Below are 25616 nucleotides of genomic sequence, written 5' to 3'. Positions count from 1 at the left end.
TCCCTCTCAAGCCTGGAGTCCTGGGGACCCTAACTGTCCCTCACACCCAGGTCTCCTGGGGGTCCATGTCTCTCCCAAACCCTGGGCTACCTCGCCTCTCAGGAGGACTCTTGAGCATATCCCCTCCATCAGACAGTGGGCTTTCTACGAGAAGAGCAAGAAAGGATCCAAGAACCGGGAGTGTGTCATCAGCTGCGAGGCAGGGCAGTGCCTCCCTCCTCTGACCTGACGTTCCCGGACGGCAGGACCAAGGACATCCCTGGCCGTGAGGCCTGAACCTGTCTGGGCGACAGCCAGTGACCTACCCCAGCCAATGATGATGTACCAGTAGAAGTATCTCCTCTCGGGGAAGAAGGTCTCCACCAGCAGGGTGAAGAGGTACAGGCCCTCAATGAAGAGCCAGAAGTAGTTGGATACAACACAGTAGTGGAAGAAAACCATCACAGCCTTGCATTCCACCTACAGGGAGAGTGAGGAGGGGGAGGGTGGCACGAGTCCCCACCGAACCCTGAAAATCCAGCCCAGCAGGACCAGACAGGATCCTGAGGGCCCTTCAGCTGAAGCATGCTCGGGCTTAAACACCCCGTGGGTCTGAAAGACTCAGCATTCCTGGGTTCAGAGTTTAAAACTGCAGCATCCTATGAGTCTGAGTCGAAGTTGCCATGGAGGCAGCTCTGCACAGGTCAGAAAACATGGAACCCCCTTTTCTTCCCAGGCTCATTCTCCCCGACTTTCCCATCCCGTCCCCAGTCCCCACAGGAGAGGCGAATAAGGAGGACCCTGCAGGAGCCTCCTTGGTAAAATAAAGGTTTCAGGCATCACATAGGTTAGGGGAATACCCCTGGCCCCCCGGAAATCTCATAGATCCCCCTCCAAGTGAGCCCTTTCAGGTCAAGGTCTTGTGCTCTGGGCTGTTCTTTCCCTCCTGCCGCATCAAAACCTATCTTTTCTGCTTACCTCCAAATGTATCAGAACTGGGGAGGTGGTCTGGAGGGAACCCCAGCCGATCAGCCCCTTGGCTCCATCTTGGGTTAAACGACCCGCGGCCAAGCCAGCCCCCTCTCTGAGCCTAGTCAAGTGGGACTTGACATTTCCACCCAACCCTCCTCAACTGCTCTGCCAAGGACACACAGAGGCCAAGGGACAGGAAATAAAGCCACGCTGGGGTCTCACTGGCTGCTAGTAACCGCATGATCATTCCTGGGTTTCCGTGTTCACTGGGGTCGATGCCTTAACCTGCAGGAAAACACCTGGACGGCAGGGCGTCGCAGGCAGGGCCAGTCCTGGCAGGGCTCCGCGCACTCACAGTGGAGATGAAGCAGTGGTTGCTGTCCTGCTCAGCGTAGAGGATCCAGTCTTTGATGAAGACGGAGATGGCCCTCAGCATGAACGACACAAAGAGGTTCATATGGATGAAGTTTCGGGTGCAGTGCAGCTTCCTACACCAGCGGGCCAGGGAAGCAAAAGGCTTTGAAGTAAGGAACTCCACAGCCTTCCACCCTCCATCTCGGGGTCTGCTTTGGGCCAACTCCACGGCTTTGTCTCAAGGGGGTCCTCCACCTAGACCACCCCCTTCTTCCCACCTAGACTCTAAACCCTCGCTCACTCCCAGGCCCCTGCCACCTGGCCCCACTACTCCGTGACCTACTCCCTCCTGTGACCTCCCTTTATCGAGACCAGGAAGATAAAATGAGGAACGTAGGTCTCCTGCCCAGGGTCTTCCTTGCTGTGTGGCCCTGGACAAGTCAGTTGCCCTCTCTGGGATCAAGTTTCCCATCTCTTATCCTACGGGTGGGGGAAATGTCTTCCAAGGGACTTCCAGAGCTGACATCCAGGGAAGGAGTGGGAGGTGGGAGGGATGGAGCAAGGGCTCTGAGCTGGGGTGGGCCGCGCTCGCTCGAATGCTGCCCAGGGTCTCACCGGAAACGACACAGGATGACCATGGCAGTGGTGAGGGTGACGAGGGACGTGCTGTAGCCAACTGTGTACAGGGCCTTCACCGACAGGTAGTAATAATCCTGGAGCAGAGCACAGGACACGTAGGGCTCCACATGGGGCCTGCCCCCGGCCCCCGGCCCCCGGCCCCCACGGAACTGCATCTGATCTCCCAGGCCAGGGCCTGCTGCCCAGCTCCTCCTTCCTCTCTTGTCCTGTTGATGGCCTCTCCTCCACTCCCCCATCAGTTCCTCCACCACCCCGACACCCCCAGCCCCCACCGCCCCGAGCCACCTCATCCCTCTGCAGGGTCCGCACTGTGCAAAAGCTGAGTGCTGGCAGAGTGCAGGAGCACTGACCAGCCAGAATGGGGCCCAGCCTCATCCTGGAGGAGGAGCCAGGAGGCCCCCTGCTGGGCCCCACATTAACCCTTCAATGGCTGGGCCACAGAAAGGCTGTGTATCCTGAAAGAGTAGCTAGGGAGGTGGAGGACCCGGGCTGGGGGCCAAAGGAGCTCAAGCAGCAAACCAGTTGTTTCTCAGCCCAGAATGAGCGAATGAAAGTCCTGCCCTCTCATACAGCAGGCTACACAGCAGGTGCTCATGAATGCTGCCTGGGGACCAGAGCTTCTGCACGTCCATCAGGAGGAGTCAAGGCCTCTGGTAGACACACCCTTCCACCCACCTCCTCAGCCTCATCCCTCCACCTCCAGGTGAGGAGCAGACACTCACCTGGTCCCCGGTCTCAGACTCGTACTCATCAAACCCACAAGCATCGAAATAATGAGGGAACGGCTCCGACCATCCATCCTCTGTGCAGTTCCGGCTCACCACCCTCATGCCTGCAGCAGAACAAAAACTCAGCGAGCCACTGAAATGATTTAAAAGGGCTCCAAAATTCTTAATCGAAAATACTTCTTAAGTGGGAATTCCTGGAAATCCACATGCCCATCTGAGAAGCATGGCAGCTGAAGGTTCATGAGATCCTCCACTGTCCAAGGGAAAGTAGTAATTGCTTACCCTTTATACAAAGGACGAGGAGGGTAGGAGGACAAGGTGCAAGCTGATCTCTAAACAAGGGGTGAGGGGACTGAGCCAGAACGAATCCAGCCTCCTTCTCCCTAAGGAAAGGCCTGAGCCCCTGCCCTGGGTCAGCACTTGCCAAACTTCAGTGAGCAGAAGAATGACCTGGGATCACAAATGCAGATTCCAGGCCCAAAGATTCTGGCCCAGGAATCACCTCAGGTGGTGGTGCAGCAGGAGTCCTCGTCATACCTGGAGCTCTAGGTGATGCCTTTACCGGGAGCTCTGGGCCTTCCAGCAGCTGCAATATCCCATGTCAAGGGGACACGTGGCTTGCTTAATTAACAAGGACCAGACCTCCATTAACCTAGCATCAGATCTTATTAAGATACATATTTAGGCTTAAAAAAAAAAGACTGCCTTTTCAGGTTTAGAGGTCTGTTTCCTGTCACTAATACACTTTAATTTTCTTTTGCTCGACTTTAAAGGCCATTTTGCAGGACACCAGAGGGGGCAGGAGTCATTTGCTGGCTGCAGAGTGCAGTCCAGTCTGGCTTTCACACCGCCTGGGTGCCTTTTGGCCTTTAATGATTGCTCGTTTCATCTTCCCCGCTCCTGATTGTCTAAAGGTGAACCACGGATGTCTGGGGGAAGGCAGAAGGCAGCAGCCACCTCTGCCTCCAGCCCAGCCCCTGAGTGTGGCCCCAGACTGACCCCTCTTCCCAGACTGGCTTCCTGGGAGTTTACCTGGTGTGTTAGGACACCTGGGGTTGGCTCTTCCTTTCAGGATTCAGGGGCCAGAAAATCGTATACAAGAGACATCTGCATAAAAGAGGCTCCAACACCCATGTTGTTGGAAGAATCCCCCCTCTCTGTGGCCAAGGCCACCTCTGGGGCACTCAGGAAGGGGGCAAGGGCAGAGGCCAAGAAAGGAGACCCCTACACTTTTCCAACCTCGTGTCCTGCTGGTTGAGTTGGAAGATCTAAGGCCAGTTCTTTTTAGGCAGGAGTCAGAAACGCACTTCCTGGGACTCTGGGAAGCAGCGGAGGGTGAGCTATCCTGCCATAAAGAGAGCTCTGCCCAGAGCGGGGAGACTGGTCTCCATCGCTGCTCAGATTCTGAGTCTTATGACCCAGGACAAAAAGGACATCTGGCAGGCCCAGGGAGAAAAGGGCTCACTTCTGTCCCACAGTTTGATGCCAAATGGTTCCTTCTTCCAGCAAATCTGTTTCAGGCTGCTACTGGCAACCTCTTTCCAAGTCCCTCTGAACGCTTCTTTCAGAAAGTCTGCACGTCCTAGGGGACCACGGCCTTGGCCAAGCCCTTCCCTTCCCTGGGTCTCCTCTCTGCTTTGCCCACATCGGGGTGGTGGGAAGATGAAAGGGAAGTCGCTTTGAAAAACATTTTTTTAAAAAAGTATCCTGGAGATACAAGCCATTTCCTTTCTTTTATTTTCCTTCTTTCTCTTTTTATAATACAGCGTGGGCTCAGAAAAGTATAAGCCTTTTTGTTCAGAACTATTCCATGAATCTGCCACTCTACTGTTCTGATAGAAATCTCCGGAAGATGTAGTACTCTCCAGATTGTCAACACCCTGCAGTGGCTGCACCTACTTCACTAGGCTGTTTTGCCCCAGCAACTTTGTAGGAGCACAGAATCTTAGGGCAGGGGTTCTCAAAGTGGGTGCCCTCCCCAGACCAGCCCATCAGCATCATCTGGGAGACTGGCTAGAAATGCACGTTCTCAGGTCCCACCCAGGCCTGCTAAATCAGACTCTGGGAGTGAGGTCCAGGAATCTGCTTTAACAAGCCCACTAGGTGACTTTTAAAGTATGAGAACCACTGTTCTACATATGGGAGTTCAACGCTATCAGAGACCACTTAACCAAGGAGCTCTTTCCCGAGATCTGTGCTTCCCTGAAATTGTATGCACAGTGTCCTGTCTGAGCACTTGCATGCAAATTTCCATGGAGAAAATCCACAGCTTTATCAGAGAAGGAAAACGAGCTGCCAAAGATCACACAGCCACAGAGAGGCATAGACCGGCCTGGAAGGAGGGGTTCCCCAAGTTCACAGGTTAGCAGATGCCCTCCCTCCAGCCAGCCCATGGTAAACCCCAGCTCATCCCTTACCTGAGAGATCCAAGGAGTTACTGTCAGCAAAACCAAACTCTCCTGCAAAACAGGCGTGAGCATGAGTCGGGACACCTGGCCATCAGCTTGCCAGGGCTATCCACTGCTTACTCTGCACCGTGGAAGGCCAAGGCTGCCCCTGGCCTGAAGGATGGGGGCTGGGGGGAGGTGGCATCTCGGCCAAGAGGCTGCATCACACAGAGCACCCACACACACCTGTCTGACACACTGCACCTTCCAATGCCATCTCATTTGCTCTGTATTTCTACGATGCTAATGGTGGCCCATGACTCAGTTCTCCGCACTGGACCACAGGGAGTGGAAATGGGACACTGTCGGGAGGATGGGAGGGCCTCTGGAGTGGGAGAGGACTGGAAGAGGGTAACTGGGCCTTTCCTCTTTGTTTGTAGGCCCTTGTTGTTTATCTATTTTATATAAAGTAGTGTGTATATGTTAATGCCAAACTCCTAATTTATCTCCGCCCCCGCCTCCGCTATCCCTTTTGGTAACCATAAGTTTGTTTTCTATGTCTGTGAGTCTATTTCTGTTTTGTAAATAAATTAACTGGGTCTTTTCAAGAAAAGGGCAAAGAATAGCAATATGTGTCCTGGGCTTGCATTTTTTCTTTGGTGCTCAACCCTCGATCTCAGCCCACAAACCACTCCCATCAAAGGGAACCCAGAACTCCAAAGACTTCCTCCTCAGACATTCTTTCTCTTTCTCTCCTGACTCTTTATTCCCACCTCCACCCTTTCTTTAGCCTGTATCTCCTGTTAGCAGTGAACCCCAATTTCCCCTCTACTTCTCAAAATTCTGTTTTCAAGGTTCAGCTGACATGCCACCTCCTCCAGGAAGCCTCCCCGACATCATCGTTATTCTGCCTGAATGCCACCTGGTTAGGTCTCTTCTACTCTGGAGCTTGCCATACATTCCAACTCCACATGTGGGCTCACTCACACAATCATGCCTGTATGTGTACATATGCACGTGCCTATGCACACGGGTGGGCTTGTTTGCTAACCCCTCCACAGGCAAGTCTCAACTTCCCAAACAAGCTCATGAGCACCCTGAGACCAAGAGCTCCATCTTCCATCCTCCTGTGTCTCCCCCACCTCCAGATGGCCAAGGAGGGAGGGGGTGGGGGGGAGGTGGGATGAACCCAGCCCCTGATGAGCCTCTCATTCCCCCCACCACCCACTCCCAGCAGTCAGAGCCAGGCTCCTGCCGGATGGACAGATGGACAGATGATCAGCAGTCTGTCCTCTCCAAGGTTCCTCTTACCGATGGTTTCCGTCTCCCAGACTGAAACAGAGAGAGAGAGACAGACAGACAGAAAGACAGAGAGAGAGAGAACACAGAGGTGAGCAAGGGGGCTAAAGTCAGGTCTGCTCTCTCTGGGCCCTGCTGATGATTTCCTCCTCTTTCCCACTCCCAGACTCTGGAGAGAGGCTCTGCTGGGGGTGGCCAGAGGCATAAGAACTACAAGCTGGGGCTGGACCAGACACTGGAGACTTCTACGATTCCCTCGAGAACAGGACACAGTTAAAGAGAAATATCAGAGGCATGTGTAAGGAGGAGAGCGATCAACGCTCCTGTCTCTCCAATAGCCTGCAGAGCAACAACTATTACAATGAGCATGAGATTCAGCCCTGGGAACCAAGAAATAAAATGAAAAAACACCACCTTCAGCTTTCTAAGTATTTAAGGCAAGTCTCACTAATCCAGCTTTGTGAATGGAGATGCTAAAAAGCCCTGCCTTAATGAACCATTGAGAAGCAGGGGTAAATAACACATTCATTGTGCAATTGCCAGAGGGAGGCATAGAGTCTGAAGGAAAGTTTATCTTCAGAAAATTTTATTTTACTGCTGATTCATTTTACGTTTTTTTGTGGTTGAAAAGAAGTAGTCCTGCCATGGTACCTGACCCAGAGTAGCTGTTCCGTCAACTTTAAATAAACGACTGAACGAAAGGAGTACGTGAGTGGAGGAAGTGATTAAGTCGGTTTCTATAGGAATGAATTAGAACCTGGGCTGAATCAGCAGGCTGCCACCTCGCCTGACGTCCCACCATTCATACTGTGCCTCTCGCTTCAGCACTTCCCATCCTGCCCTGGGTCACACCCAGTCCCCACGCTGTCAGGATGGAAGAGTTCAACTGCCACCCTCCTGCTGGGCTGGCTGGAGATTCTGGAGGTGGGAGGTGTGGCTAACAGGCCCCGCCCTGGAGGGGAAGTTGTGGGGAGGCGAGGCAGGGGTGCGGTGCAGCTAGACCCTGCCTCCTCTGGTCCTGGGCAGGGAGGCAGAGATGGGGCCCTGGCACCCCGATACAATGCCACTACCTCCCTCCACCACCTCTTGCAAAAGCTCCTTCCCCTCCAGGCACAGTCTAGGTTGCTGGACTTACAAGTGTGAAAGACTTTGCCGCTGCCTCTCACACACACATTAGGGACAGCGGCAGGCAGGATTCTGTAGTGAAGTGGAGCTTGGAGACTCTCCACTTCTGGAAGGACACTGGCTGAAGACTTACGCAGGTGAAGGACGAAGCTGAGACCTAGGTCTCAAGGGGCCCGAGCATGGCCGCACACACGTGTCTCAGACTCTCTTATCTCCTCAGGAGCCCCACCCTGTGTCCTCCTCAAACCAAGGCCCCAACCCAGGGCTCAGCGGTCCACGGGTGGTTCTCAGTACATCACCGGCCTGGAGCCCAGCCCCGCCATCTCTCCCCACCCAGCCCAACTCAGCGCCCCTCAGCTTGCCACCCTGCTTCCGGTGACACCCCCAGGGTTGGGGTAGAGGGCCAGTCTGGCTCCAGGCCCCTCCCAGTGTCAATGTGGACTCATCAGCTTCCAACCTTCTTTAGGAGTCCACGAGGCCTCCACCAAAGACAGGAACAGGCCTGGAGAGACCACCAGACTCACATTCAAAGGGGAGACTCCCCAGAACCCCTTCCCCTCAGACCCCTCCCCACGGAGAGGCGGTCACCCAGGCCTCTCTGAGTGAGTGATAATGGTGATAACATCAGCTAACACTTACCACTGACCATTAAGACATGCCCAGTCTCGCTAAGGGACTTCCATCTGCAGCTTCCACCTGGTTCCCCGGTCACCATGCCACATTCCCATTTGACAGACTACAGACTAGGAAATGGGGGACAGAGGGGTGAATGCCCTGCTCAAGGTCCCCGGCTGGGTTAAGTGATGGAGTCCAAGTTCGAGAGCCCAGCCACAACGATGCACCTCCACGTGGACTTGCCACGTCTGAGGGGTGCTTCTGTGTCCCTGTGTGCACGAGGGTCCGTGATTTCATCTCCCCACCAGCGGATGAGCTCTGGAATGGGAAGTATCTGCCTGCAGGGCGCCCTATGTCTCTGGTGCTTGTCTCTCAGAAAAGCCTGAGGTCCGAATATGGGGAGCAGGCTGGACCCAGAGTGGCCTGAAGAGGCCCCCGGGGGGAACCCACCTTGGTCTGGGTTGAAGATTCGGAAGAGCTCGGGGCAACTGACGAGGACCATCTCACCCACGTGGGCAGGCTTCCAACATGTGATGTTGTCCCACATCCCAGGGCAGCCTGTGAGGAAGGGAACCATGGTGAGAGGGCATCCAGACGCCCACATACACACACACACGTAACACGCACACATCACCCTGCGTGAGCTCTTCCACGTCCCCAGGCTCCACATCACGGTGGGGTCCCACTTCACATCGACCTCCTCGGTGGGCCCTCCCTCTCCCTCAGGGGAGGGGCAGGAACCGTCTGGCCCGAGGATGCCGCTCCACGCCCTCCCCCCCAAGTCGCCCACCGCCTTTCAGGGCAGGCCTGGAGCAGGAAGATGACACGGAGCTGGGACCTGAAGAGGAGCACAAATTGGCCAGATGGGGGATGGGGAGGAGGGGAGAGGCCTGCAAAGCCAAGGCCCCGAACTGTGAAAGGGCTCGGAGCACAGAGAGCCAGGAGGCAGGGACCCCCTCAGAGGCCACTGTGGTGGCGAGGCACACCCGGATCAGGCGGGCACCGAGGGCTGGAGAAGAGCGAGGACAAACAGAGCTATTTAGGAATCGCCAAGACGGGTGACTCGCTGGACATGAGCCTGTGAGAAGGAGGAAGACGTTGAGCTTGGCGACCAGATTTTCAGACCTGGGGGGCTCAGTGGACCCTCCGACCCCTGTGCCTGCTCTCCTTCCAGCCCTTGCCAGTCTCTCTGTGGAGTTCTCTGTACTCCCATCACCACCTCCTCACCTCCCCTTCATGCTTTCCCCCTCGTCTGACTCCGGCCCTCCTCTCCACCGAGAGGCCTCTTGCCCTTACTGACCTCTCTGCCCTTACTGAGTGGGCCCCACCCTGCCCACCCCGACTGCATGCAGGGGCTTGTGTCTGCCCTGCCCTCGGCCCCTTGCCCCACTGCCCTTAAAGGAGACCACCAGGCCCAAGGACTTCAGGAGAGAATTACACAGACAACTCCCAACCCTGACTCCTGCACAACATGGGGGCTGCCTTCCATGGCCAGGGGCCTGCTGGATATCCCCACCTTGAAAGGCCCAAGACAATCCACACACAGCGTGTCCAAGACTCAACTCAGCATCTCCTACAAAACCCGATTTCCTGTCTCAGCCCCAGCTAGAACCCTGGCGTCACTCTTGCTTTGTCTCCTTCTCCTTCATGCTCCATAGCCGATTGGTCACCAAGTCCTGCTGGTTTGACCTCCGAATATTTGTGGAATCCACGCCCTACTCTCCATCCTTGCACTCCCACCTAGCTAAGCGCTGACCACCTTTCACTGGGACCATGGTTACAGCCTCCCCAGTGGTCTCCTCACTCAACCGCACAGAGCTGTGACCGTGAGCTCTTCCAAAGGAAGATCTGGCTGGGTCACACAGCCGCCACCCCCAGTGAGCGCCATCCAGTGGTCCTATCACCTCAGCTCCTTAACGTGGTTCCTAAGGCCTGGCCCTTGCTTCTCACTCTGGCATGTGAGGCATGGGTGAGGCCCTGGGATGAGAGCTCACCCAGGGAAAGGACGTGATGTGAGAGGAGCATGGAACCCCACATTTTCCAGGCGGGCAGAGATGTAATCGTGACAGGGGGGGCAAAGGCAGAGAAGGGAGGCAGCAGTGTGGCGTGTCTAACGGCAGAGTACAGAGTTTCAGAAAAGGGACCACATGCTGCTGAGCAGTCTATAACAAGGGCTTTGGAGGGCTTCTCTGCCATGTATGGGGCAGCCAGCGCTTGTCCCACCCCACAGGACTGCTAGGAGGACTAACGAGTTCATACATGTAAAGCTCGTGGCGGGCTCACTCAGTGCATGTTTGCCATTGTTATTACCATTAATTTCATTATTTCAATTAGGTGTCCCTGGGGATCATTCCCCCAAGAAAGAGAGATGAAACACAGCCCTACCAGGTGAGAAGAAAGGCCAGTGGAGGGCCACTGACGGACACAGAGGAAGCCCGGGCAAGTGCTGGGCAGGCACTGGGCAGGGATGGGGGCCCGGGGCGGGCCTTGTGAGCTCACAACCTCTCTGTTGGGGTCCATGACTGACTTTCCGGTCCTGTTTGGACCAGAAGGCGCCCAAAGCTTCCAGGTGCAGAAAACCCTATCTCTCAGAACTCAGACCTGGCTACTTTAGAATTCACACCCAGTCACATTAGCCTATAGTATCCTGCTCCCAGAATGCCTGAGTTTGGGAGACAGAAGCATCATAGAAAGCTCTGAGGACAACAAACCAAGAAGATGAGGATGCTGGGGCCACATGAAGGGAGATGGGTCCCAGGTCTGTCACTGATGGCTCCTGTCCACCCATCACAGCAGGACTCCAACCTGCACGTGGCTGGTTACGACAACGTATCCTTGAAAAAAGACCTAACGGTACATCTTTGGCCGCCATGGCCTGTGTTGACCGTGGAATGGTCATGGAGCTTGGCCGTGTCTGGCCCATGCCCTGGGAGCCCCAGTCAACAGATGTTCCCTTAATGTGGAACATTAGGCCCTGGCACGGCCAGCTGCTTCTGCCAGCTGACGTTCCTAAGGCCTAGGACTCGTTATAGAGCGAGCGAACAGAGTCACAAGGGCCGAGGGGCAGGGAGGGACACAGGGCTCAGGTGGGGATGGCACAATGGGGAGGGGCTCCCAGGTTGGAGGTCAGAGGTGTGGAGGCCAGGCAGGGATCCATCCTCTTAACAACTATTCACTGAGCACCTACAGTGTGCCAGGGCCCATCAGGCCCAGGGCTACAGAGGTTGAAAAAACAATTTGAGAAGTTTGCATTTGAGGGCAGGGGGAGGGAAAGGACAGGGTGTCCCCTTCACACCTGCAGGGCAGCCACAGACTTGAGTTGTTTTCTTTCTTTTTAAGTTTATTTATTTATTTATTTTTGGCCGTACCACGTGGCACGCATGGGGATCAAACCCGTGCCCTCTGCGTTGGAAGCGCAGAGTCCCAACTACTGGACCACCAGGGAAGTCCCAGACCTTCTGCCAAGGGCTCACTGCATGATTCTGGTAAGTCTCCATCCCCCCCTGTCCTGATTCAGTTTCCCTCTGTGCACAGCAAGCGCTGGGTGTCTCTGAGGGGACTCCCAACTCTCAGTGATTAGAACTCAAATCGGGAAGAGATTGACTCAGGATATGCTGGGGCCCAGAAGGATGGCTGGGAGACTGGGGCTGCCTTCCCTGGCCCCACTGCCAGGGCAGACATCCTCAAAGGGGCATCTGCCAAGGTCCCCTCACCCTGCCCTGTGGCCTGCCACACTCTGGAAGCCCTCCTGGTTCCTAGCCTGAGTCCCCTCCATAGACTAAGGATCCTAGGGGCAAATTCCTGTAGCACCAGGGCAGGTATGAAGCCTGAAACTAGAACCCATAACTCCAGGGCCCAATCCCAGTGTCTGGGTTTAGGAGACTATGATATTGTGATATAATAAGAATTATGCATTTGGCCTTCATCCCGGATTCCTGGCACAGAGCTCCTAAAACCCTGGTAACATCCTGGGTGATGGTGTCAGAGGAGTATCTTTTGTTACTCATAAGCCCCTTTCAGCCATATCTGAGAGTATACTAATGAAATGACTCTTGGAGGATTGGGGCTGATCCCTAGAGGAACCAACTATGTGATTAGTGAATTGGAATTTTCAGCCCCACCTCTCAACCTTAGGGGAGGGGAGAGGGGCGGGAAATCGAGTTAATCACCAATGGCCAATGATTTAATCAATCATGCCTACATAATGGAACATCCATATACCCCTAAACAATGGGATCTGGAGAGCCTCTGTGTTGGTGAACACATCCATGTGCCAGGAAGGTGGCACACTCCAAACTCCACAAAGACAGAAGCTCCCGCACTTGGGATCCTTCTGGACCTCACCCTATGTACCTCTTCATCTGGCTGGTCATTTATATCCTTTATAACATCTTTTATAGTAAACTGGTGAATGTGTTCCCGAGTTCTGTGAGCCATTATGGCAAATTAAGGAGCCTGAGGAGGAGGCCATGGGAACTCCTGATTTGTAGCTAAGACACACTGAAGTGTGGGTAACCTGCGGACCCACGACTTGCAATTGGCATCTGAAATGGGGGAGCAGTCTCCTGAAGCTGACCCTTAACCTGCTGGGTCTGTGCTAACTCCAGGTAGTTAGTGTCAGATTTGAATTGACTTGTAGGGACATCCAGTGGGTATCCGGAGAAAACTGGAGAATTGCTTGGTATGGAAAAGCCACACATTTGGTGTCAGAAATGCTGTGAAACAGTTTTGCTTTATGGGACAATGTCCCCGACCCCATCGGGAGCTTTCAGCCATCCACACACCTCTCTGGCCTGCATCACTGGGGTCAGAGGAGACGCAGGTCACCATCTCGGGGCTTCCCAGGATGCCCTGTGCACACTTCTCCTGTAGTTATCACCTCCTGGCCTGACCCACACAGGAAGAGAGGTGGGGTCTGTCTCCTCTCCTGTTCTTGATGGGGTCTGCTCTGGCCTCAGGAGCCTTGGAGCTGAATCCTCCCAGGAACGTTTTCCAGGGAGATGAGGATGGGATTTGGGCTCCTGAGAGCGCCTTGGGTTTTTCTAACTAAGGACAGCAACTCATTTTCCTTCCACGCCCACAAAACACATCCAGTTTCTCTTTCCCCATCTGCTCCAGACTCCAGTCCCAACAAAGCTTAGTTCTGTTGAGGCCAGAAGATTTCAAGATGCCTTTTCTCCCCCGCCCCCCTTCTCCTTTTACCTTTTTTGTGTCTTCTCTTTCCCCTTCCCTTCCCTCTTCTTCACTCATTTATTCAAGAAATATTAAGTGCCTGTTACAAGTCAGACACCGAAGAGCAAAACTGGGGTGAATAAACCCCCCTGGTCTGTGCCCGCACAGGGCTTATAGCCTGTGGTCATGGGAATGAGTTTGGATTTAATGCCAAATGCTGAGAAGACCTTGGATGTTGTATTACTTTCCTGTTGCTGCTATAACAAAGCAAACTTGGTGGCTTAAAATGACACAATTTCTTATCTTACAGTTCTGGAGGTCAGAAGTCTCACTGGGCCAAAGTCAAGTTGTCAGCTTTCCTTCTGGAGGCTCTAGAGGAGAATCTGTTTCCTTGTCTTTTCCAGGTTCAGGAGGCCACCCACATCCCTTGACCTGCGGCCACTCTCCCCATCTTCCAAGCCAGTAACATAGCATCCTCAAAGCTCTCTCCTCTTACCCTCCTGCTGCCTCCTGTCACCCATAAGGACGCTTGTAACTACACTGGATCCACCTGAATAATCCAGGCTACTTACTCCATCTTAACTTAATTATACCTGCCAAGTCCCTTTTGTCATGTTAAGGCAACACATTCACAGGCTTTGGGGATTAGGACGTGGGCATCTTTGGTGGGGGCATTATTCTGCCTCCCACAGATGGGTTTGAAGACGCAGTCACGTGATCTGATTCAGCTGTGTGGGAAGGTAATGTATTTCAAGAGCAGGAAAGCAAACATGGAGACATGTCTGTCAGGATATGGCAGCAGTCCAGAGGAGGGTGGTGGGGCTCGATTAGGAGCCATGGCAGCCAAGGTAGAAAGGAGTTCTGCATAGGAGAGTCTGTAGGCAGGACTGACAGGACTTGGTGACACACTGGCTGGACCCAGCCGGTGAGTGTGCCAGGGAGCGTTGTGAGTGAGTGCTCACCCATGGGAAGTGGGGGGAAGTGACGAACAGGTCTCAAGAACATCCCTCACAGACTCCATACCCTTTCTCTCTCTCTCTCCCCTCTCTGCAGCATCCCTGGAGGCCGCATATCCAGGGTGGCAGTGTTGCGAGATGAAAGGAGCCTGGATCTCTGAAGGACCGGGCAGAGTCGAACTCCACCTCCCACCTCTGCTGACCACGCTGGCTGGTGACGTGTGCAAGCAAGAAATGTTACGGTGCTAAGTCTCTGAGGTGTTAAGGTTCATTTGTTACCGCAGCATGGTCTAGGCTACCGTGACTGATGGACGGAACGGGAGAGAGGGGCCAAGGATGGCACCTGGGTTTGAGTGTCTAGATGGCTGGCTAGCTGAGCCACTCGCCACAGTGGGGAGGGCTGGATGAGAAGCAAGTGGCGGAGGGAATCGGCAAGCTGGAACTCAAGAGTGTCATCTGGGGTATGTTTAGCTTGAGATGATGCGAAGCGCCAAGTGAAGCTAGATTTCAAATAGGCAGTTAGACAAATTTCTGGCGTTCAGCGGGGAAGTTGGAACTGGAAGAAGAGAACGGGAAGTGGTCGGCACAGGGAGGCTCTGTAGGGCCGTGGACCCGGATGATATGTCCAGTGAGAGGGCGTAGATTTGAGAAGAAAAAAAGAAAAGAGACTAGGCCCTGGCCCCAACAGAAGAGATGCCACCACTCAGAAGAGGAGCCGGCAAAGAAGAAGACTCAGGAGGGGTGGCCAGAAATACAAGGAAAACCAGAAGACGTTGGTGACACAGCAGCAGGAAAGCCTGCTTCAAGGAGGAGGTGGTCAAGTGCATCAGACACGGCTGCGGGGTCGAGAAAGTTCCTGTCCTCTTCTTCCCCGTGCAGAGGAGATAAGAACCGGCCCTCTTCCCTGGGAGAACTCTCCACTCTGACACCCCAAGCACCCTTCCGATCTACCCCCCTTGTGCCCCAATTCTACACGAAGCCTGCCTGTGCCCTCCTGGCTCAGTCTGTCCCGCCGAAAGCCTCTATGGGACTTGACGGGAGGAATTCAGGCACCGGGGGATTCCCGCTCGGGGGGAAAATGCTGGGCACACTCTCCGGGGGCTGCTCCCACTAAGATGCTGACACACAAAGCAGCCAAGGAGAGGCAGTGCCTTGTGACAGCAGGAGGGGAAAAGACCACTTGCGCAGGTTGAATGGAGAGAGAACGCAAGAGCCATTAGCCCCGACTGGAACAAAATAAGGAGCTAATCTCGGGTTGTCATGGTGATGATTCTGTCCAGTTCCACACAGTGTTCAAAACTCATGAGACCAGGGGCGCCAAGGGGACTCAAACAAAGGCGCAGTCCTCTCTTTGAGAAGCTGCCTGAAGATGCCTGGGTATTGTTAGAACAAGCCCCTCATTTCGGCATGCGATTCACGGGTAAAAAATGATACGATTTACTGAAATCTACTTTACAGCCAATGTTTCTGGTCCATAAAATGAGGACCAGCTGTGAATTCCGTGCTGGGGGAGGGGAGGAAGGACTAGAGATGCAGCCCTCCCCTCTGCAAGTCAGTGGTTCTCAAAGTGCGGACCGCAGAGCAGGGGCGCCACCGGGAGCTTGCCAGAGATACAGACACTCGGGCCCCATCAAACCCACTGAGTCAGAAACTGGGGCTGGGCCCAGTAATCTGGGTTTTAACAAGCCTTCCAGGAGGTTCTGATACAGGCTTAAGCCTGAGAACTACGGACCAAAGGAAAACAGGTTTGGACAGAAACAGAACCCTTTGTCAGATTTGGGGAGCGAGTTCCACAGAGGGAGGGTCCCTACAGACCCCGCCCCCTCCCCACACTGGGGGTCTGTTCGTTCTCAGAGCAGCTGGGAGGCACAGACAAGAAGCTGATCGTGCTCTGAGGATGGGGAGCCTGGGCCCAGCCTTGCAGTGGTTCCCCCGCCCTCCTCCAGGCCTCTCTTCTGGTGAGGGTGGAGCTGGGGGCTAGGATACACACTCTGCAGCCTGGACAGGCCTCAGAGGCTGGGTCAGAATAGCAATGAGCAGGCTTTCTTGTCCCTCCTCCAAGCCACTTCCCTCCTGCCCCTGCCAAGGCTCCTTCAGGCCTCCCTCTTCCATCTTCTCCAGAGTATGGGGCGTGGGACCCCCAAGGAGGACCACACCTGACCAGCCCACTTAGATGCAGGGAAGGCCTCCAGACTGATGCAAGCCCGCAGTCCCACAAAGAGGACGTGCTGGCAGGACTCACCCTGGGCAGGCAGGCTGGCCGGGCTGAGCCGAGAGAACAAAGCGGCCAGCCCAGCAGGCAGTGCCTGTGCCCTGTGTGGGTCTGGGGACGCTCCAGAGAGGACGCGCTGGTTCCCACGCACAGGAGTCCTTTCTGCTTCTCTCTGGGCACAAGAGCACTGCAGCACAGAGGGCCCTCCCTGGCTGGGACAGCAGACCTGGGTCCTGTCCCAGAACTGGCTCTGGCCCTCGGTGTGACTTGGCCAGCGACACCCAACTCTGGCCTCAGCCTCTCCGTGTGTCACATGATACAGCCGGACTTGGTGCTGTCTCAAGTTCTGTTTAGCATTCAGGAGTTTGGAATGAGGGACAAAAACCACTAAATATATCACCTCAACAACGGTCCCAATAAACATCTTTAAAACCCGCCAGGGACGCTGTGGACAAAACCACCCAGTCAGAAAGCTTGCTTTCACCCTCCACTATCTTACCTATATTTTCTACCCCCTTCTGCTGCCTGCTGAGCACACCTCTGTCCCTCGGCTTCCATTCTGAAGGCCCCTATACGCATTACGGTCCCACGTTCTCTTTGCGGTGGAGGTCCCAGGATCAGTGAGGGATATGGATTTGAGGGGATGCACGTGCCCTCCTGGGAACCTCTCACCATCCCCCCCAACCACACGTACATGCCACAGACACGCCTCCCCTCTAACAGATCAGTGTCTTCATTCCAATGCACTCACTTTATGGGATTTAAAAGATCATGGGGACATACAAGTAATATATATATATATATATATATATATATATATATATAAATACATAAAAATATATATCCAAGCATTGTTGTGAATACACACTCACAGTCACTGGAACAAGCTGACAGATTTTCTTTTTCAAGTGTGTTTCCGGGACATCGGCTGACCCCTGGCCAGCGTTCTGTGCATGGTGCATGTGCTTGGGACAGAACGGGCAGGGGAGGCGCAGAGAAGGGGTACAGCAGGAGGGCTGGCCTCTCTCATTTCACCCCAAGCACAGATATTAATACCATAATGCTGATCCTTGCTTATAGTCAGATTGGACTCTTGGCTCCCAGCCGGGTTTGCCTGGACGCTGGGGGCTGCTCTCTGGCCCAAGTTGACATAAGCACCCTGGTGGAGGCTATTCTCTGGCCAACCCAGTGGCTCTCAAACTTGGATACACTTTAGAATCGTCGGGAGGCTTTTAACACGTGCTCTCAACAAGTCCCCCTGTCCAAATGCCAATCACGCTGGTGTGGGGAGGGCCTGGCCATCAGCCTCTTTAAGTTCTCCCAGAAGCTCTGCAGGCCCCGCCCCTGGCTTTGCCCTCACTCCGCTCGGGCTGGACACCTAAGATCCCAGCTCATCATGTGAGTTGAATGAGTGCAGGAGAGCGTGAGGGGATAAGTGAGCCAATGAATGAGCAGGTGGATGGGTCACTGAAATTCTTCCACGGGCTTAGGGTCCTTTGACCAGGTTCAGGTTTGGGGGTGACCGGACTCACAGGGCCCCCGAGGCAGGGCTAGAAGAGGGAGGTCCAGGCCGGGTCCTGGGGAAAGCTGGAGGGATGGCAGCTCAGGGGAAGCTACCACTGCCGTCCCCTCCGACCTCCGACTCCAGTGGCGGCAGACGTGCAACACACAGATCCCTGCTCCCGGGCCCTCAACCACGCGTCCCTCTAGCCCATCCCCACCGACTCCAATGCAGGGTTCCAGACCTAGGGGCGGACTCACTCCCCTCCCCCACCCGCCTCTTGCTGCTGTGGTTCCCTCAGCCCAGAACATTCTCCCCAGTCATCCATCCCTCAGGTCTCACCTGCCATCAAGTGCCTCCTCCTCCCTAGGGCCTAACTCAGGGGTTCTTAGCCTAGTTTCTCGTCAGAATCGCCTGGGGAGCCTCTAAAAATCACGGTGACTACAGTGGAGTGAGGTTCTGGTTTAAGTGGTTTGGACTGTGTCCTGGGTACATTTTCCTCAAAGCTCCCTGGTGACTCTGACGTACGGCCAGGTCTGAGGACCAAGGACCTGATGTAAATGCCACCTTCTCCATGAATCCTTCCCCACAGAGAATTCCTTTCATCGTCCTCTCCTGAGCATGCCTGGGGGTGAGAGCCCCTCCCGGCAGCACTGGTCTGCCCCTCCTGGGGTGGTATCCATCTTTCCATCTGCCTCACTCATGCTCACACCTCCGCCTGGATGCCCCTGTGGGGGAAGGCGGGGGGGTCTTGTCCTCTCCCTGCCCAGGGCTCCACAGGTGCAATTCGCCTGCATGCCTGCTGGCCCAGTCCCGGCCCCACATCCCACCTCAACCCATCCCTACAGACGCTTCCTACTACTCGATCCCAAGTATATCTGAGACCTGCGAAGCAGGAACAATGGCCCCGGGTTGGGAGGGAGGGCACCTGGGTTCCAGGCCCACCTGAGCCTGATACTCCCCCTTCCCATGCTTCTAAAGAGTCACTGCCCTCCAGGCTCCACATTCCCATCCCCTACACAAGAGGCCTGGACAAGATATTCTTTGAGTCTCCTGCAATTGTGCACCCATCTAGGCCCCCTGCCTCGGTTTCCCTGGCTGGTGAGGCCTCAAATCCACTTTTGGCCTCAGTTAGAGCTGAGCAAGAGCTCACCTGGAGGGAAAGGCCAGCATGGCTGGGAGTGACTCCATTACCAGTTAATGCCTGCTGAGCTGACTGGCTAGGGAGCCCCGGACGACTGCATTTAACTGGGCTGCAGACTAATCAAGCATTTAAACAGATGGTGCTCAGAAGAGCTCCCTGTAAATGGGGAGGATCGGGGGGAAAAGTGGACCCCTCTAGGGTGGGTGGAGAACCCCAGCTCCAGTGACTGAGGCATGAGAGAATCTGGCGAGTCCTCCAGTGACGCCCCCTACCCCCAAATCCCCAACTTCCCGCACAGACCCTCTCCCTGGCCCTGCTGGAGTCAGGAAGCTGAGGGTACCCTTGCTCTATGGGCCTCAGCGTCCCATCTGCACAGCAGGGGAGTTAGGAGGAAAGGGGTTACACAGAACAACTGGTTCTCAGCCGGGGCCATGCCACTCCCTTGGGACATCTAGAAAAGTGAGGCTTTTGGGACTGTCATTGCGATCAGGGGGTGTTAGGGGTATCTAATGGGAGAGCTAAGGCCACTAAATGTCCTGCAGTGCGTGATACCATCCAGCACAAGGAAGCAGCATCCGGCCCCCCATGCTGGTAGCAGCCCCAGGAGAATAGCAGCACCAGACACGCACAGGACTGGGGTTCCTGCTGCCTTGTTCTCTGCCTTCTGATGGAGTGAGCCAAAGAGACGGGAATGATCCCACACCTCATGCTCTGGGGGGACCAGGTGCTCTCTAGCTCGGCCACCAGCAACAGCTGTGTCCCTTCCACCACCAGGCCCAGGCGGCCTGCTAACGAGCTCTCTGACAGCCACTGCTCAGCCCAGACACCAGCTCTATCCCAGCTCCCATGGGAGTGAAGGCGGCCACGTCCAGTCACCCGGAATAGCCCCTTCCAGAGGGAGGCATCCAGGGCAGGCCATCCCCAAGGAGGGCAACCCCACTGTCACTGCCTAGAGCACAGCCAGGGCTCCATCACCCCAAAGGGCCTTCTGAAGGACCCAGGGACCTGTACCCTCCACTACTTTCTATAAGTTGGCCAGAGGCTGGGACATGACTTCTAAGGCTGGCCTGGATGTGCCAGGGGTGGTGGCCCTCCCCGCCACCCTCCTCACCTGGGGAGGAGTCATTCAAGCCCAGCAGCTCGTTGGCCCTCTGGATCTTCTCCAGGCACATGGCTTGCTCCTTCTTGAACATGCAGTCAGAGTGCATGGCGGTAGCCTGCAGGAGGCACAGGGGATAGACGGTGAGAAGGAGCAGGGAGGTTCACCTACAAGCCCTGCTACCTAAGCCTCAGGGGCAGCGGGGGAAGGGGAGCGACAGAAGCAGGAAGACGATAGTGACAGAGAGATTTCAGAGCCAGCGGGGACCCTGCCTCCACTTCGTCACAGATGCCATGGGGACTCTTCCCCTTCACCAACTCAGTGTGGGACCTGGGCAGATCCCACCCGCTTCCTGGGTCTCAGTTTCCATGTCTTATAATAACATTAGCAAGCACACACAGAGCACTGTACTAACTGAGTGCATTACTCTGTCATATGCACGCATATATATATCAAGAGTACTACAAAGCAGGCACTATTTTTACCATTTCCCATTCTATAGATGTGACACTTAAGCACAGAGATGTTACGAAACTTGCTCAGGGTCACACAGTTTAGTAGTCTGTACAGCCAGGATTCAAACCCATGCAGTCCAGCTCCAGAGACCACGAGGCTACAAGTGCACTTTAGGGGAGCAAGCAGGGGGTGAGAGAGAGGAGGGGCTGAGAGAGCTCATCCTCTCTCTCCTCTGGGGGCCCGGGAGCTGCAGGTGAAGGACAGTGGTAGCATTCCGTGGGGCTTAGTAGCCACTCTCATCTACTCCTGCCCCATGTGACAAAGGAGGAAACTGAGGCTCAGAGAAGTTTAGAAACTCCTGCCCAAGGTCACACGGCTGGTTAGTGGCAGATACTGGATTTAAGTGTAGGACCAAGTAACTTCAAAGCCCACGGATGCTATCAGGACAGCTGCATCCTAATGTTGTCACTTCAACTCAAAACTCCAGGGCAGGGATGGTTCCATAAGGGGATGCTGGCGAGTGTGGAGGCAGGCACAAGGCATCGCGAGCTGCCGAGAGCAGTGCTCAGGGATCCAGTCTAGCTCTGACTGTTCACAGATGTGCACGGAAAGGGATGAGCTTGTCTGTGGTCACACAGTAAGGCAGGGCAGAGGCAGGACCGGCACCCAGGGCTCTGAAGACAGCTGCATCCATGCTGGCCAGAATTCCCAGGTTGAGGGGCAGGGGCCAATGCCTGGGCACCCTGCACCCCATCCCTCTTGCTCAGAGACATGAGCAGAGAGCAGCCTTCTGAGCTGTAACCTGCCAGAGACTAGTGAGCTGGGGACCAGGATCACAAGAGCCTTCCGCGGCCTTGACGAGGGCCCCTGCATACAGTTGAGCAGGTTGTGTACTGCACAACTCTAAAGGCTGCTGCATATGTTACTATCATAATAGATTTGTAAATTATGTAACAATTTCTGGTCAAATCGGTACAGGGTCTTGAGGAAGGGACACCCTTTTTAGTTCACACAAAAGCGCCAGATGGTCCAGGAGGGTGCTGGCAGAGATACCAGCCATGGGAATTGAGCTTGGCTGATAGCACACAAAAGACACAGGTTATCTGGGGTGGGAGCTCAGGTGAGCCTGGGGCTCCAGCCGGTCATGGAGGGGAGGGTCCTGGGCCCTTACCATAGGCAGCAGCAGGAGGGCAGCCAGGGAGGCCTGTACGACGCTGGCCATGATGTTTCTCAGCCCAGAAGGAGGCTCAGGCCAGTGCTGCCCGCCTCTCACTCACAGCAGCTGCTGCTCAGCCCCAGGTATCTACAGGCTAGAAAGAAAGGAAAGGCATGAATCCTGCGGGTCCAGCGGCATAAGAGGGGCGGCGACAGCCCCCCACCCCTACCTGCAGCAAAGCCTCCAAGGGTAACCCCCCTCCATGCCTTTGTGCTGTTCTTTATTCTTCTATCCCACAAGCATCTGCCGAGTGCCTACTCACTACCAGACACTGGTGATACAGCAGGGAACACGCTGGGTCGGGTGCCGTCGGACTACAAGAATGGTCTGAATGGCTTTCTCCTCTGCAGCAGGTGACTGTGTCCCCAAATCTCCCTCCACAGGAAGAGAGTTTTAGCTGGCACATGTGTGCCTACCTGGAGAGGACATTTCCAGGTCCCTCTTGCTCTCAGGTGTGGGCATATGATGAATTTCCCACCTATGGAACGTGGGTGATAGTGACACGTGCCACCTATGCACCACCTGTCCCTAAGGCATCACGTTTTCACCCCTGCTGCTCTTTCCCCCTCCCCGATGCCGGACCCAGGTTGGACAGAGCAGCCAGGACAACACCGAGAGGTGGGGAGCGACACACCAAAAGGAGCCAGGATGACTGAGTGCACCCGCGGCGCTGAGCCAGCCCGCCAGCCTGACAGCCTACCTAGCTTCAGGCTGCTACGTGCCCTTCTCTCTAACTCACTCACTCATACAGGGCCGCTTTGTTCCAGCAGCCGAGCCTGGTCCCCAACAAACATAGCCTACTTTCACCCTGCCTCAGCCCACTTGGCCTCCAGGATAAAGCCTTCACCAATGCAACAGACAAAAAGACTACTGAGGAGGATGTGCCCGGACCTCGAGGACCTTCCCCCCAGAGCTCCTGTGGCTCTGAGGCCCGAGTCGCTACTAAGGACCAGAAAGGGCACGGGCAGTCGAGTGAGGAGCCTGAGGGAGCCCCAGCACATGCCCAGAGGAAGAGTCCGGTCTGCTTCTAAAACTGATCGTTAACACATATTCCTTGCAAGCCAGCAATTCTGCATCTGGGTATCTATCCTAGAGAGATATTTGTGCTTACACAGAAAGAAGCATATGCAAGGATATTCACTGCAACATCATTTAAAATAGCATCAACAGCAAAAAATGCGGCAGCCAACCATCCATCATGCAGGCACTGTTAATAGGCCCCTGCGTAGCCATACAATGAAATACTATACAGTAATTAAAATTTTTTGTTACTATTAAATTATTATTAAAAAGATTGAGTTAGGCCCATGTCAGGGCCACCACTAACCCACAGGTGCCTGGTTTAAGAGGCCCATGGGGGCTGCATCCCAACCATGAGTCCTTACACACCCCCCATCAATGGGCAGAGCAGCCAGTACCCTGGGGCCCTTTGTGCCCCCAGTGGCTGCCTCCCACGCCTCCCTCCCTCTCTCCTTGGCCTCTCCAAGCTCAATCTGGTGACAAACGAGCACCCGAAAAGGAGAAAGAAAACCAGCTGCAGGAAGGTTCAAGGAAAAGGGGGTCCATTTTATCTACCCACTGTTCTGCCTTTTTGGCGCCCACTTGGAAATACTGAGGGACGCTTTGGTATCCCCAAGAGATGCTCTGAGAAGCCCAGGGGGGCCATGGGGATGCTGGCCCAGCCTCTCCCCCAGGGGTCAGGAAGGGCTGGGCAGGCTGGGGAAGCAGTGGCCTCAGCACCCCCGGGCACCCCAAGCACAGGCTTCAGCCTCTGTACCCACTCCCAGGACCTTCCATACACCTGGTGGCCACAGGCTGCCTCTGGCATGATGTGACACCAGTGGTCCGCAGGGGGGTTGCCCATCCCCACTATCCCTGGGGAGGCCAAGGCCCTGTCTGCAGAGAGCTGGTGCTCCCTACCCACCCGGTTGGAAGAGAGGAAGGCCGGGCCCACAGCTTCTCAGCAGATGCTACAGACTGAGGGCCTAGAGAAGCTACTAAGGCAGAAGGCCTCCGAGACCTGGATTGACTCTCCCGCACATAGGACAATGTCAAGCCAAGGCCTGGTGGGGTCTGGGGCCAGGGAGGCTTCCACCCAGGACAATCCTGGGTGCCCCCAGCACCTCCCTCAACCCTCCTGGCAGGGGCGAAAGCAGCCACAGCCTGTGGCCTGGGCCTGGGTTCTGGCCTCAGCACTTGGCCACAGTCAACACCTTTGCTTCTGCGGGTCTCAGCCTTCTTAGCCGAGAGGAAGGGGGCTCACCATGTCAGCTCCCTCCTCGGCCTGCCTCACAGCCAGCCGGGCCCAGACAAAGCCAGAGGAGGGAGATGGGTGCATGGCCTGTGTCTCCAGGTGGACACACGGCGCTCCTTCCTGGAGGCCGTCGCCCTTGTACTCCCAGCAACGTGCCACCAGAAACACATCTCTTGGGAGAGAACTCTACCCTGGGACACAAAGCAAGCTTCCTGGAGGAAGAGGCCTGGGAAGAGGGAAGAGTGCTCAGGGCCCCCTGAGATGGCAAGAGCACTACCCCCTTCCTTCAGGACTGGGTCCCCACAAGTGGAGACTCACGGCCTCCTCCCCCGAGCCCTGACCCGGGACGCAAGGTGAGCTCTGACCTCTTAATAACACAGTCCTCAACATGGGCTGCTCAGCAAAACCACCGAGGACTGTTTAAAAATACCCCTGCCAGGGCTTCCCTGGTGGCGCAGTGGTTGAGAGTCTGCCTGCCAATGCAGGGGACACGGGTTCGAGCCCTGGTCTGGGAAGATCCCACATGCTGCGGAGCAACTAGGCCCGTGAGCCACAACTACTGAGCCTGCGCGTCTGGAGCCTGTGCTCCGCAACAAGAGAGAGGCCCGCGCACCGCGATGAAGAGGGGCCCCCGCTCGCCGCAACTAGAGAAAGCCTGCGCACAGAAACGAAGACCCAACACAGCCATAAATAAATAAATTAATTAATTAATTAATAATAATAAAAAATACCCCTGCCCAACTAAGTCGGAATGCCTTGGGCTGGGGCCCGGGTATCAGTGTTGTTTAAGCTCTTCAGGTGATTCTCATGTATAGATAGGATTATAAAGCCTCCATTTTAACCTTAACTTATTAGGACCAAGAGGGCTGGCCTGGAAGAGCTAGTGGCTTGCCCAGCTGGGGGTGCTCTGGAGGACAAGCGGGTGGCAGCGGGCAAGCAGAGAAGGAGTTTGTGTTTTGAGGACTGGCGCGCTCTCTCTCTTTCTCACACACACACACACACACACACACACACACACACACACACACACACACACACACAGCCCAGACTTGCAGGATGCTTATCCCTGAAGTGGATTAAAAACAAGCTGGAGCAAGCAGAGGTCCCCGCCTAACCATCCCCTCGCTCTCTGCTTTGTCACCAGGCTGCTCAGACAACGCGGTGAACCAGGAGAGCAGTGTGCCCCCAGCCCAGTGCCCCAGGGTGGAGGGGTTGGGGTACTCTCAACACGAGGCCTCCTCTGGCACTAGACCCGGGTTCCTGATTCCCACTTTTGCCCCCTCTTGTTCACCTTCCCCAACTACAGTCCACCCTCTCCCCGACAGGACACAGACACTCACTAGCCAAGAGGTGGAAAGAGGGAAGCTGGGAGCTCCCAGGTCTTGACCTTCCCACTCCCGACCTCAGCTGGAAACCTCAGGGACGACCTCCTGCAGCCTCTCCAGGATGGTGATCTCAGCCCCCAGCTCTTCTCCCCTGACCCCCGCCCCGAGGCCACTGGGCACAGC

At 55.3% G+C, this 25616-nt stretch overlaps 1 protein-coding gene across 5 annotated transcripts in view; it reads right to left on the bottom strand.

Moving 5' to 3' along the window:
• Window positions 1-25616, bottom strand: part of ADCYAP1R1 (ADCYAP receptor type I) — a 50909-nt gene that overhangs the window by 17906 nt on the left and 7387 nt on the right. For 4 of the 5 annotated variants that reach the window (XM_082399474.1, XM_082399470.1, XM_082399472.1 and 1 more), the window contains exons 2-10: window positions 21810-21948; window positions 20195-20300; window positions 8549-8656; window positions 6371-6391; window positions 5090-5131; window positions 2667-2776; window positions 1921-2018; window positions 1307-1439; window positions 306-459 (exon numbers count right to left, since the gene is read on the bottom strand). In XM_082399474.1, coding sequence (XP_082255600.1) covers window positions 306-459; window positions 1307-1439; window positions 1921-2018; window positions 2667-2776; window positions 5090-5131; window positions 6371-6391; window positions 8549-8656; window positions 20195-20300; window positions 21810-21860 — 823 coding nt within the window. In that variant the 5' untranslated portion in view covers window positions 21861-21948. Of the gene's footprint in view, window positions 1-305; window positions 460-1306; window positions 1440-1920; window positions 2019-2666; window positions 2777-5089; window positions 5132-6370; window positions 6392-8548; window positions 8657-20194; window positions 20301-21809; window positions 22598-25616 lie in introns of those variants that run through there. The other variant, XM_082399471.1, reaches the window with a different exon arrangement.

This window comes from Balaenoptera borealis, assembly GCF_965194805.1.
Source record: "Balaenoptera borealis genome assembly, chromosome: 7".
Classification (NCBI taxonomy): Eukaryota; Metazoa; Chordata; class Mammalia; order Artiodactyla; family Balaenopteridae; genus Balaenoptera; species Balaenoptera borealis.
Note: the sequence above shows the minus strand (reverse complement) of the source record. Positions and strands in the feature narration are given on the sequence as shown.